This window comes from Galeopterus variegatus, unplaced genomic scaffold (assembly GCF_000696425.1).
Source record: "Galeopterus variegatus unplaced genomic scaffold, G_variegatus-3.0.2 Scaffold2228, whole genome shotgun sequence".
NCBI lineage: Eukaryota > Metazoa > Chordata > Mammalia > Dermoptera > Cynocephalidae > Galeopterus > Galeopterus variegatus.
Genome location: NW_007728339.1, coordinates 138401 through 151643, shown reverse-complemented (window position 1 = coordinate 151643; position 13243 = coordinate 138401). Strand labels below are relative to the sequence as shown.

At 38.2% G+C, this 13243-nt stretch overlaps 1 protein-coding gene across 1 annotated transcript; it reads right to left on the bottom strand.

Annotated features, from left to right (window-relative positions):
• Positions 1–245: 245 nt before the first annotated feature.
• Positions 246–13041, bottom strand: ADH5 (alcohol dehydrogenase 5 (class III), chi polypeptide). The gene is made up of 9 exons (XM_008580976.1): positions 13012–13041; positions 10984–11085; positions 9021–9162; positions 7696–7783; positions 4480–4697; positions 3992–4254; positions 3102–3237; positions 675–813; positions 246–531 (listed from the first exon to the last, which is right to left on the bottom strand). Exons 1-9 carry the CDS (start codon positions 13021–13023, stop codon positions 507–509), a joined length of 1125 nt encoding a protein of 374 aa, XP_008579198.1. The 5' UTR covers positions 13024–13041; the 3' UTR covers positions 246–506.
• Positions 13042–13243: the final 202 nt, after the last annotated feature.

Genomic DNA, 13243 nt, shown 5'->3' with positions numbered 1-13243 from the left:
CCTGCCCTCAAGAAGATAATCTCACAGAAGCCAACTTGGGTTCTGATTAACTGTCACTGATGGCTTCAGAAATCTGTTCTTTAATCAGTGGGCACAAGACCCTAAAAGTGAAGTGAATGTTCCTGAGGTTGGCAGCAGAGAAGGCTCAGACACCACTGCCCTGCTTCTTCCACCTTTCCTTTACAGAATGAAGATAACGGGGAGAGGAACCACAAGAATGCATACAGCTTAAAACAGATGACAGCTTCCACACAAATGCAGAAATTGCTTTTATTATGTTAAAATATTCTTTAATGAGCTAGCAATTACTTATGTGAAGGAGAGTTCAGAAAACAGATTTATGACTGTATTAGCCTTGTCCTTGATTAGAGAGATTTATGAATTACACACATAATGCTATATCTAGAGTAGTTACTGACGGTCTAAGAGGTTGTGAACTTGGAAGAGCTGCTCCCATCAGATCACAAGACTTATGTACAGGATGGACATATTTTTCTCTTTTGAATTTAAATCTTTACCACAGTTCGAATGCTGTAAGAGATGAAAGCAATAAACATAGGTTTTTAATACTTTTCTTTTAAGACTACTAAAATTGTATTATTTTTGATCCTCCATCCCATAAACCCCAAATCACTATTACCATTCTATAATATATAGTTAAAGAAAAAGCTTACCTCTTCCCTGAATGCATCAGTTCAAAGGCTTTGTTAATTTGGTCAAAAGGCAGATTGTGAGTCACAAATTCGTCAACTTTTATTTTTTTGGACATATATTCAGACACCAACTTCGGGACACTTTCTACACTCTTCCATCCTAAAATAAATCATACATCTATTTATTCAACAAATTTCTACAGTATGCTTGTTACTTAGTGGGTGACACAAAGACATTTAGGAGAATGAACTTTCTGACAAGTAAGGAGGGATGAAAACCTCCAGAATTAGAATGGAGAGGAGGAAGAATTTGACACACACCTTTAGTTAAGAACAAAGTAAATACCTTTGAGTATTTTCTTTTTTCAGTATTAAGATCTAAAGTCTCATTAAGGTCCTGGCCAACTGTGACTAAACTACCCACAATAGTACTCTGAAGTCTTAGCAACAAGCTTAGTTAGGTCCACAATAGCAAAGATTTCTGTAATCATGGTATTTGAGGAAGAAAAAAACTAATGTAATGCATGACTTTATTTCCTTGCTTTTAAATTCAACAATGAAATAGGGATAGTATCTCAGCACAGAAAACCATGAAATTGAAAAACAAAGGAAATCTTTAGCTAAATGGTAAGGTTTTAAATAAAATTAGATGCTTCAATTTCTCACCTGTATCAAAAGAAGCCAATAAATCCACAAAGAAGTCTTCCCACCTTTTAAGAGTGCTTTGGACCGCATTTCAAACTTCATTTGAGCCTTTTCCAAATCTCCCTTACATCCTCTGACAATTATTTTCCCCCCACAAATTGTGCGGATTTTTTCTTCCTCCTTTACATTTCCTGGTAACTGAGACAAGTACAGCCACCCCTATTCTCTAGCCAAAACTCCTATTTACATCTTTGGGTCATATATTAGGATCACAAGGGGTCCCAATGCTCCAGCTGATTTCCCAATCAGCATGTGCTAGGATGGGGCTTCAGTTGGAAGTCACTATCAAGACTCCCTGGCTCAGTCACCCAGACTTAGGTGCCCTTTCATATACAGCTATGGACCCTGAGATGATGCCCCCAAGTACCATGTGTAGCTTAAAAGTCTGTTCCAAGATACTCAGCTGTGACATGCATCTAGGGCTTTGGAAAGGAGAGTTAATCAGACTGACATTTTCTAAGGCACATTCTGTAATATAAAGAAGGAAAACTTTGGTCAAACCCCTCATTTTAGCATACTTTCCAAATCTTTTATTTCGGACTTCAAAAAAGCTGGCATAATATGAGGTAGGGGACCCTAGACACTTTGTTAAACACAGATCACTCAAAACTCGTGATTTTTTTCCTAAGAGGATGGTGATAAATACATATTTTAAAATCATATAAAAACTTAAGATTTCATTCATTCACAATAGTTGGGTTATACAAACATGTCTGATATCTTTTCTCTAACTGAGCAGCCATGAAAAATATGGAAACCGTTTCCAAGCATTCTACTGGTAGTTTGGCAACCCCAAACCAAGCAATTTCTAGAATCACACAAGGGAAAAATGATCAGTCTGGCATCTTTTCAATTTTGTTATACGGTTTTTGTTTAATTTAATATTTTCAGTATTGATTACTGATGAAATCAGTATGATATGGATTGAATTGTGTCCTCCAAGTTTTATGAATTAGAGGATTGGTCTCACTGTGACAGTGTTAAGAGGGTGGGAAATTCTATTATGGTAAATGAAAGGTGGGGCCTTGAAGAAGTGGTTAAGTAGATGGTTTAATGGTGGTCATGCGTGTGGTTCTGAAGGCTCTAAAAGAAGAGCATGTCAGAGGTTCTCTCTCTCTGCTCCACCATTTCTCAATGTGATACCCTGTGTCACTACCAAAGAAAGCTCTCACCAGATGTGTTCCCTGGACATTGGACTTCCCAGCCTCCAAAACAGTAAATAATATATACTGTTTCTTTATAAATTACCCAGGTCCAGGTATTTTGTTATAAGCAACAGAAACAGATTAATACGCAGTACCATTCAGACAGAGGTATGATCACATCCAGTGATCACTGTACTCTGAAAAAGTGAGTAAAAAATTTGACAACTTACTTAAGTCCACACATGAAACACAGAGGGGCTGACACTGCTGACACTGTCTGTTTACCCTGCAACCAACTTCTCACCCCCATACTACCCCCAACTACTTCCTCATTAACAGAATATTGATTTAAAAAAAAAATTTTAAGAGTGTGTGACAAGTGGCCATGTGCTTCAAGTGGCCATGTGCTTCAAGAGAAGCTGAGCATCTTCCCAGCCCCAGGGGTAAATACTGATTGAGTACGAAACCTTGCATGCAACAACTTACAATGAGAAGGTAGCCCATGAAGATTCTGAATACAAGTAAATTGGCCTGGCACTGAAAATCTGTCAATAGAAATAACAAAAGAAAAAATGTAACCACGCATCCATCAAATTACCTCCAAAGGCAGTGCCTTTCCACGTGCGACCGGTTACCAGCTGGAATGGACGAGTGGCAATTTCTTCACCTGAGGCAGCTACTCCAACCACCACGCTGATGCCCCAGCCTTTGTGGCATGCCTCAAGTGCTGCTCTCTGCAGGCACAGAGATATGACCAAATCACAGAAGTCAGTACACTCTGCTGAGAATAACTGCTTCACCAGAAACTTCTAGCAGGGGAAGGGGGTGGTGGCACAGAGCTTTTTAAAAAAGTGACAACAAAATGATGAAAATGATTAGTAAGTTTAATTTTGTTGAACAATTAAATTTTGACAGTTTTTTTGAAAAATTATTAACCTGGCTAAATATTAACATGAATTGAAAGAATGTGAAGCTTTTATTTGCTTTCTGTTTTTCAAAGTAAATCATAGCTCAAAATTCTGAAGACTTTAAAAAAGGAAGCAGGTAGGAGAAGTAACAGTAATACTTTTACTGAGTGTCTACTTAGTGTCAAGTAGGTGATGTTACTATGCATTTTACAGATGAGGAAACTGAGGTTTAGAGAAGTCGTTTGCTCAAGGTCACTTGTTACTAAGTGAATGTACATCTAATTCCAAAGCCCATGCTCTCTACAACTATTATTTTTCTGCCTTTTCATTTAATAAGACATACATTCAGCATTCACTGAAAGGCAAAGAAACATTTCCATCTTTCTCCAAGTCATTCTTATATCATTTCCCATTTGTAGTTCAAGTAGTTATTTCTCTTCTTCCATTAAAATAATTCTTATCAAAAGAGACTTTTTCTTTGCAAAGACAAAACAACTTTTAACTTTAATTAAAGAAACTGCCTTTAAAAAAAAAAAAGCTGTTCCACACACAATAAAGGAATGAAGTCAAGCACACTCACCATGACCTTCACGTTGCCAATACACTCAAAGGAGAAGTCCACTCCTCCATCAGTCATCTCAATGAGCACTTCCTGGATGGGTTTACTGAAGTCCTGGGGGTTAATACACTCAGAGGCTCCAAATTCTTTGGCCTTTGCAAATTTCTCTTTATTGATATCCACACCAATGATCCGGGATGCACCAGCCACTTTACAGCCCATAATAACCGCCAATCCAACTCCTCCTAGGCCAAAGACGGCACAAGTAGAGCCAGGCTCCACCTGACAGTAAAGACAGTTTATGAAGTACTCATTCCACGAGAGTCAAGAAAATCATTAGGTTTCTTACATATCGAGCCAATTTCACCAATCCAGCAAAGCTTTGTTGAATTAGAAGGCTAAAACCCAGGCCAATCTCTTACCTTGGCAGTGTTCACAGCAGCACCATAACCAGTTGAAATGCCACAACCCAGAAGGCAGACTTTGGCAGTGTTCACAGCAGCACCCCTTGGCAGTGTTCACAGCAGCACCATAACCAGTTGAAATGCCACAACCCAGAAGGCAGACTTTATCCAAAGGTGCTAAAGGATCTATTCTGGCAACAGAGATATCAGCCACAACTGTGTATTCAGAAAATGTGCTGGTTCCCATGTAATGTAAAAGTGTCTTTCCTTTGCAAGTAAATCTGCTGGTACCATCTGGCATTAATCCTTTCCCTTGAGTGATTCTAAAGAAAATAAAAAAGGAAAAGGGTAGGGTGGAATCAGGTTTCTTAAAATTCATAGGAGAGGGGCTGGCCCGTGGCTCACTTGGGAGAGTGTGGTGCGGATAACACCAAGGCCACGGGTTCAGATCCCTATACAGGGATGGCTGGTTAGCTCACTTTGGAGAGCGTGGTGCTGACAACACCAAGTCAAGGGTTAAGATCTCCTTACCGGTCATCTTAAAAAAAAAAAAAACAAAAACAAAAAACCCCATAGGAGAAAGAAATCAGTTTTTTTTTTTTTTGTCTCNCTGACAACACCAAGTCAAGGGTTAAGATCTCCTTACCGGTCATCTTTAAAAAAAAACAAAAACAAAAACAAAAAACCCCATAGGAGAAAGAAATCAGTTTTTTTTTTTTTGTCTTCTTCGTGACCGGTAAGGGGATCGCAACCCTTGGTGTGGTGTCGCCCACACCGCGCTCAGCCAGTGAGCGCACCGGCCAGTCCTATATAGGATCTGAACCTGCGGCGGGAGCGTCTCTGCGCTTCTGCGCTCCCAGCGCCGCACTCTCCCAAGTGCGCCACGGGGTCGGCCCAGAAATCAGTTTTTAAAATGATGACCAATAAATACTCAAAAAGTATGCTAAGACAAAAAGTCTAATTTCTAATGTATTCATTAATAATTTAGCACCTTTCAGCAATGGCTTATTAGGGAAATTTATAAAGACATTTATAATCTTAACCCATCTTTTCCAACATTCAATATCCTTCTAGATCTTATTGTCGGGGTACTGAACTCATTTTAAGAGGTCCAACTTATGGATCAGATAAAATTATTTTAAAATGCCATCATAATACTTTGTGAGCAAATACAACTTCAAAAAGGATAAAGCCCAAACCAGCATCTACACAAGTAGAGATTACAAACATTTATCCAGATCAGCTGATAGAAACAGATGTCCAAACTGGCTTTAGGTCTTTCAGAAGGCCTTTACACTGAAAAGAGTAACAGTCAAGTTATATTTGCTCTTCACTTTGTTTTCTCTGCGTAGCTAACGCCAACAGACTAAAAACCCAAAGACCTCACAAAGGCGACCAATACAATAAATGGTAACAAATTACTTTTGATATTCTAAAGAGATAGGTGATATAATTAACATTTTGCTTAGGTGTATGAATCCCACATTGGTTCAAAGCCTGTGTGATCTCAGGGAAGTTAATTACTTCTGTGCCTTCGTTTCCTCACTGGAAAATGCAGAGAAACAATAGCATCCTCCCTATAAATAGCTATAAAAATCAAATGAGATGTTATGTATAGCGTTAGCATTGTGTCTGGTACAGACTGAATGTTTAGTACATATTTGTTATTTTTAATAAAATAAATGCTATAATTTGATGTACACTCAGATAAATCCATTGGAATATATATCTATATCTATGTATCCATCTATCTGAAAGAATATACAAAGAGAAAATAAACTACTTCTAGATTCACATTTTTAAGAGAAAAACAAAAATATGAACAGAAACAAGAGGTGACAAAGCCCCACCAAAATAATTGTTATATCTTTATGAGACCAACCTAAGTTTGTTTAGCCCTCTTTAATGTGAGAAATCACTCTGTTCCAGGTAAGTTTCTTGAAGAAAAGGTGATGTAGGATATATTTTATGATTTGAAAAGGCTTATTATTCTGAAAGGTTAGTCACAGAAAGCCCATCATCATTATTACACTTGATGTGTTAAAAATTTTTCAGACCGTGTTTGAATTTCCCTTTTAAAATGACTAGGTGTTTTTGTTTTGGCTCTAGCTTTGCCAAAAGTAACTGGATTTACGTTATAAAATAAATGAAATTTTGTTTTCCAAAAATATAAACTAATTTTATCAATGGCATTAGGAAATAAATGCAAGAACAAACGGATCTCCCATACACTACTGGTGGAGTGTAAACTGGCACAATCATTTTGGAGAGCTTTAAATGTGTATCCTATGACTCAGCAATTACAATCCCAAGAAAATACCGAAGAGAAAATAATGCTATACCCATCAAAAGATATGTATAAGAATGTTCCTAGCAGCACTGATCATAATAGCCCCAAACTGAGAGCAACCTGATGTACATGTAAATGTACATCAACTGGAGAATGAATAAATAGTGGTATTTGGAATGGAATATGACAGAGAAACAAAAAAGAATGACTAATGCACACATGACTTGGATATATCTCATACACATTATGAATGAAAGAAACCTAACAAAAGAGCACAACACAGCATGATTCTATTTATACAAAGTTCTATAGTGAAAGGAATCAGAATAGTGGTTACCACTGAAGAGGGTGGGGGCTGACTTGGAAGTGGCATGAGGGACTTGGGGGCTGCTGGCGGGGTTCTCTATCTTGATCTAGGTGACAGTTCTAATCATCAGGTCTGTATATACATAAAGATTCACTGAGCTACACACTTAAGATATGAATACCTTAAGTACTTTATTATAAGTATGTTCTACTTCAACAACAAAAAAGAACAAAAAAAGGGAATACAAGGGGATCTTAAATTGCCTCAAAGAAGTAGTTCTTTAAGTGCTGTTACCTTAATATAATAAAAATAACTACCTTTTCTGAGTGAAGTGGTTCTCCTAAATAACCTTATGAGGTAAATTTTATTACTTTGATTTAATGAATAATAAAATGGCTCATAAAATTGATTTCATTTAATCTCACAAGCATGTTTTTCCTCTCTACATATTTTGGCAAATTTAGCCTAGTGTTATGGAAAGAGAATGGGTTCAAAAATTCTGTTTTATATCTTAATGGCTGGTGATACTGGGAAAATCCCTTAATTTCTGAGTCTTAATTTTCTCTTATGAAAATAGGGATACTAATAATAATGATACTGAGGTTGTTATAAAGATGGGGTTAAATAATTTACATAAAATGTTCTGTATAAATTGCCACACAATTACTTATTATCAGTATTAATATGACCTCTTGTTTTAAGAACAAAATAAAAAGACACTAACCTTATCTTCTGGCAAAGGTTTGTTTTAGGATTTAGACAAAATTTGCATTCTCCACACTGTGGGATGTAAAGTGGGATGACAGTATCACCTGGGAAACAAATGCAACATTATTCTGAATAGGGTACATTTGTTCCTAAATGGATACATTAGCCCTTACAAATTCTCATTCCTGTCAACTCATGTGGCTCTGAAAAGTTAACAATATCAAGGCTTAGAACTTTACCTACATAACATCATTAAGACACTGCCTGACCATACAAAAAGTATGTTCCAGATAAATGTTTTATTATTATACAAATTCTCATTCCTGTCAACTCATGTGGCTCTGAAAAGTTAACAATATCAAGGCTTAGACCTTTACCTACATAACATCATTAAGACACTGCCTGACCATACAAAAAGTATGTTCCAGATAAATGTTTTATTTATTTATTTTTTTGCAGCTGGCCAGTATGGGGATCTAAATCCTTGACCTTGGTATTATAATACTGTACTCTACCCAACTGAACTAGCCGGCCAGCACTCAAAGTTTTTCATCTAATTGAAACTCTTAGAACAATAACTGGAGAACAAGGAGATCACGTGCTTCAGATACTGACTCACTGATGTATTCTCTAAAAGTGGCTTTGGAAATATACTTAACTTCAGACAAACAGGAGCTTGCAAAATCAGAGAGGAAAAAAACATCCAAATATTTGTGTTTTCCATATGAGGAATAAAATCAATCCTGACAACTTACTTAGGTGATAACCTGTTCATAAATAATCTGTATATTTTATCAGAGAAATAATTTCCCTACAGAAATAAGCCAAAAGCATCAAAGTGGTTCAAATTCTGTTGTAAGGCTACATGACTAGCCAGTTGTCGAGTAAGGCAAATCACAACTAAAGCCAAAATGTTTCGTTATTTTAGTTATACTAAGTTTCCATTTGTATTGTCAGGGCTAGGGCTCAGACCCTTCAAACCCATTGTACAGACTGGGTCACCAGACCCCTCATATGCAGGTCCAGGTTCGATAATTGGGAAAGATCCCAGGAGCCGTTGGCAGACAACACAAGCTCAGTCCTCAGTAGAAGCAGCAGCAACAGCCTCCAGCAGTGGTAGCAGCATCCCCGTGGCCCCCCGGGGCAGTGTGGATCAGAGCCACTGGTCCTTTATACTTAAGTCATAACCCAGGACACCTGGGTGCACATGAGCAATTACATTAGACAACAACCAAGGAACACCTGGGTGTAGATGCATATTTACATCAAATGCTTGGCAAGATTCTGAACATCTGAGGGGTCCTGACCATTTTCCTATATTTTCCCAACAACTGTCCTTACCTGCTTTCAGCCTAGTAACTCCTTCACCAACACTTTCCACAATTCCAGCACCTTCATGTCCCAAGATCACTGGAAAACACCCCTCAGGATCAGCTCCACTCAGGGTATAGGCATCGGTGTGGCAAACCGCAGTGGCAATGATCTAGCAGGATATTAAAATAAGGAGCATTTAAATGTGTGTGCATGCAATTCTGAGTGAGGTACAAAGCAAAGGAAAAGGCATTTTACTTTCATACCATATTTTTTTGATTCTAAGATACCTTTCTCTCATATTGTAACCTCCCTAAAACCAACATGTGCTTACAATCCATGGCATCTTAATAATTAGAATTGGCATTTTTTTAGTTGTACATAAAAGTAATGGCACATTTATATGCAATGAAATATGCATTTAAATGTACCACATCTATTCTCCTTTTCAGTGTAGGTTAGAAAGAGAAAGTAAACAAGGTGTTTTTATAGGTACTGTGCCCTCAGGTATGTGCGCAAAACAGGTGAAGCCCATCTCACTTAAATGTACCACATCTATTCTCCTTTTCAGTGTAGGTTAGAAAGAGAAAGTAAACAAGGTGATTTTATAGGTACTGTGCCCTCAGGTATGTGCGCAAAACAGGTGAAGCCCATCTCAGTGCTGGCTTCCTCATGACTGCTGGGAAATGTGATGGGTAAAAGGGCACTGACTATTTCTGAAATATGCCAGTTTGCTTGAGTCTGGGCCAAAACTCAGAGTCTGCAGTGGAACCAACTCCCTTTTTAGCAACCACATGCAATTTCTACTTAAATAAGCCCTTTATCCCTATCTTTCTGGCTTTTAAGTATCTCACCTTTCCAAACCACCATGAGGCAGAAGGCAAAGTCTTGGAGTGTATGAATTTATGCTTCTCTGCTTCTGGCCTATATACCCGCTTACAATGTAACATTCTTTGCTATCTATCAGCAGTTTCCCAAGGAAGACAGCTGAACTCACTGTGCCCCATACAGCTCATCTTAGCATATCCAAAACATTTTCTTCGTCAGTAGCAATATCACAATCAGCTTAATTTCTGAACTTGAAGAAAAACATACAAAGTATTATAAGATTTCAGATTCCTGGGTCTGGTTGAAAGGACCTAAAAAAGTTATTTGGTCCTGGGCTTCTCCACCTGATATGTGTGATCCTTGGGAGGATGAGCCAGTATGTGTGGTGTGTGTTTGGAAGAGGGATGGGGGAAGTAAACAATATCACAGCAAAAAAGAGCTGTGACTCTTTTGCCAGAATATAACATTTTCCCAGAATGTTAGTTTTATTTAATGGTCACTACTTTACAGTGTTAAGTTTATATTAAAACAAGTGGAGAACAGAATACTAAAAATATGAAGGTTTATAAATGTCAAGGCTTTAACGATCTCTCCAGTTGGCTGCCTTGTGCAAAATGCCTCTCCAGGGGTAACTTCATTTCTCAGCCACAGTAGAGGTTGATAAGTCCTGGAATAATGAACCCCCTGTCCTTGTCCGCCAGGGTCAGTACATTTTAAAGCTCTCTAGGCAAGCAAATTTCACTTGCTGCTTGTTCCAGTCAATCAGGAATCTCTTCCTAAATCTTGTTTGATGTCTCTTCTAACAAAACTGAAGACCATTTCTTCTTTTTTTGTATCTAACATGTCACCATCCACTTTAAGTTAAGTGATCAGCAAAAAGGAGAGCATCCTACAAAGTCATCTTAAACTCAAAGTACAGAAGATAAATTGCAGTAATCTATTGATCCATGGGAATGGCTGGATCAAAGCTAAACAGATGGAGAGGAGTGCTGCAAAGGTGAGAGGGATAAGAGGAGGATGTTGTGATTCTAAGGTCAGATAACTTTCAATCCCTTCTCCTTGATGCTGTCCTTTGGGATTTATCCTCTTAAGACCTCAGGTCTACTCACCTATCCAGAGACCTAATTGTAAGTCTTTTTTTCCAGTACCTTAAATATATCATTACCTTAATTCGAACTTCATGAGCCTTTGGGGGTGCCACTTCTATCTCCTCTATGGAGAGAGGCTTTCCAGCCTCCCAGGCAACCGCAGCCCTGCACTTGATAACCTGAAATGGGAAAAAAAGAGAGTAAGTGGTTTATCCTCCTAAACTAATAACTACTTAATAGTCAACTTAGATAATAATGAATGCTAATCTTACAGAGTATAAGGCTTTCCAGCCTCCCAGGCAACCGCAGCCCTGCACTTGATAACCTGAAATGGGAAAAAAAAGAGAGTAAGTGGTTTATCCTCCTAAACTAATAACTACTTAATAGTCAACTTAGATAATAATGAATGCTAATCTTACAGAGTATGTCACAGATTCACAAAGAAACAATACCTCTAAATGATACAGAAAAATGTTTTTAGATTTCATTAAAATAATATACACCAAAAAAAGATTTAACTTAGATGATCATCTGGTCAGATATAAAAGCCTCTTTTGGTTAAAAAGTTTTATTCATCAAATATTTAATGAAACTTTATAATGCATAAGTAAGAGCACATTAAGAACACAAGTTCCAAGGGAATCTGATTCAGTAGGTCTGGCATTGAGTCCAAGGAATTTGTATGCTTAACATGAAATTCTTTTGCTTAGACTAGTTCAAATAGCAACAGTTTAGTGTGAAATTGCAAGGTGGGAAGGAGGATAAGGAGTAACAGAACAAGAGAACTTAAAAAAAAACTATATCCCTTATAAGTGTCCAATACAGTAACCACTTGCTATGTGTGGCTATTAAGCACTTGAAAAATGGCCAGTATGAAATAAGATATGCTATAAGTGTAAAACATATATGGATTTTGAAAACCTAGTACAGAAAAAGTAAAAATATTGCATTAATATTTTTAAAAATATTGATTACATGTTGAAATAGTATTTTGAATACTACTATTAAAATTAATTTCACTTGTTCCTTTTTACTTTTTGGCAGCTGGCCCATATGGGGTCCGAAGCTGTGACATTGGTGTTATAAGGATGCACTCTAATCAACTGAGTTAACTGGCCAGCCCCCTTTTTACTTTTTAATGTGGCTACTGGAAAATTTAAAATTACAAATATGACTCGTATTATGTATCTACAGCACAGAGCTGCCTTAGAGATTACAGTCAGTACACCCCTCTACTACCAGAGAATCAAGCATAATGAGGAAGGTTTTGGTTAGTTTCCATAATGCTTATAAAATTTGTTGACAGAATAAAGGTTGCAAACTACTGGGTTTATAGAAAACAAAACTGAAAGAATCACTAAAAGTGAGATTTAAAGAGGCAGGCATAAACTGCTACAGAAAGCAAAAAGTGGGGAAAAAGTATAGTTTTTGTTGGTAGGTTTGTGAAAGCATCACTTTTAATCGGGATACCGAAGGATGAGGAATAGGTAGTTACAAATGGTGATAAAACACAGTTACAGGGTGATTGTGAGGAGTGAATGAGAATGAATATGAAGTCCCTAGTACAGTCCTTAGTACAGTATAGCTTTGCATAAATAAGTCAGTAATTATTAATAGCCATAGAACAGAGAGCTGAGGAAAAGGAGAGGTGAACTATATAAATATATAAGGTGTGGCCTGTGTAAACTGGTGAGGCTGGACATAATTGCTTTTAAAATTAAAATGCAGATATTAAATTTGATAGTACAAAAAATTCAGACACTGGATTAGAATCTTTTTTCACCTCAATGTACCATAAACTGCAAAACAAAATTCCAAAGGTCAAAACCAGAATACTGGGCTGGCCCGGTGGCGCACTGGAGAGTGCGCCGCCTGGGAGTGTGGCGGCGCTCCCGCCCAGGGTTCGGATCCCATGTGGAGACCGGTTCCGCTCACTGGCTGAGCGTGGTGCGGGCGCAACACCGAGGGTTGCGATCCCGTTACCGGTCAGTAAAAAAGACAAAAAGGAAAAAAAAAATAAAACCAGAATGCTAACAACGAGGTTAATTAACCTAGAGAACCAAAGCAAAAAGAAAAATTCATCCAGAATCTAAATTTGATGATACCTGCGGCGCCATGTCGATGGGTTCTGGTCAGCTCCGGGCGGAGTCCGGGGAGGCCGCGCGGGAATGGGGGCGTGGGCGGGGCGTGGGCCGTGGCTTCCGGGGGCTCCACGCGCAAGGCGCGGGCCCAGCTCTGGTGAGCCCCTGGGTGGTGTTGCCCGCGAGGGTGGATGGATTCCGGCAAGATACCTGCGGCGCCATGTCGATGGGTTCTGGTCAGCTCCGGGCGGAGTCC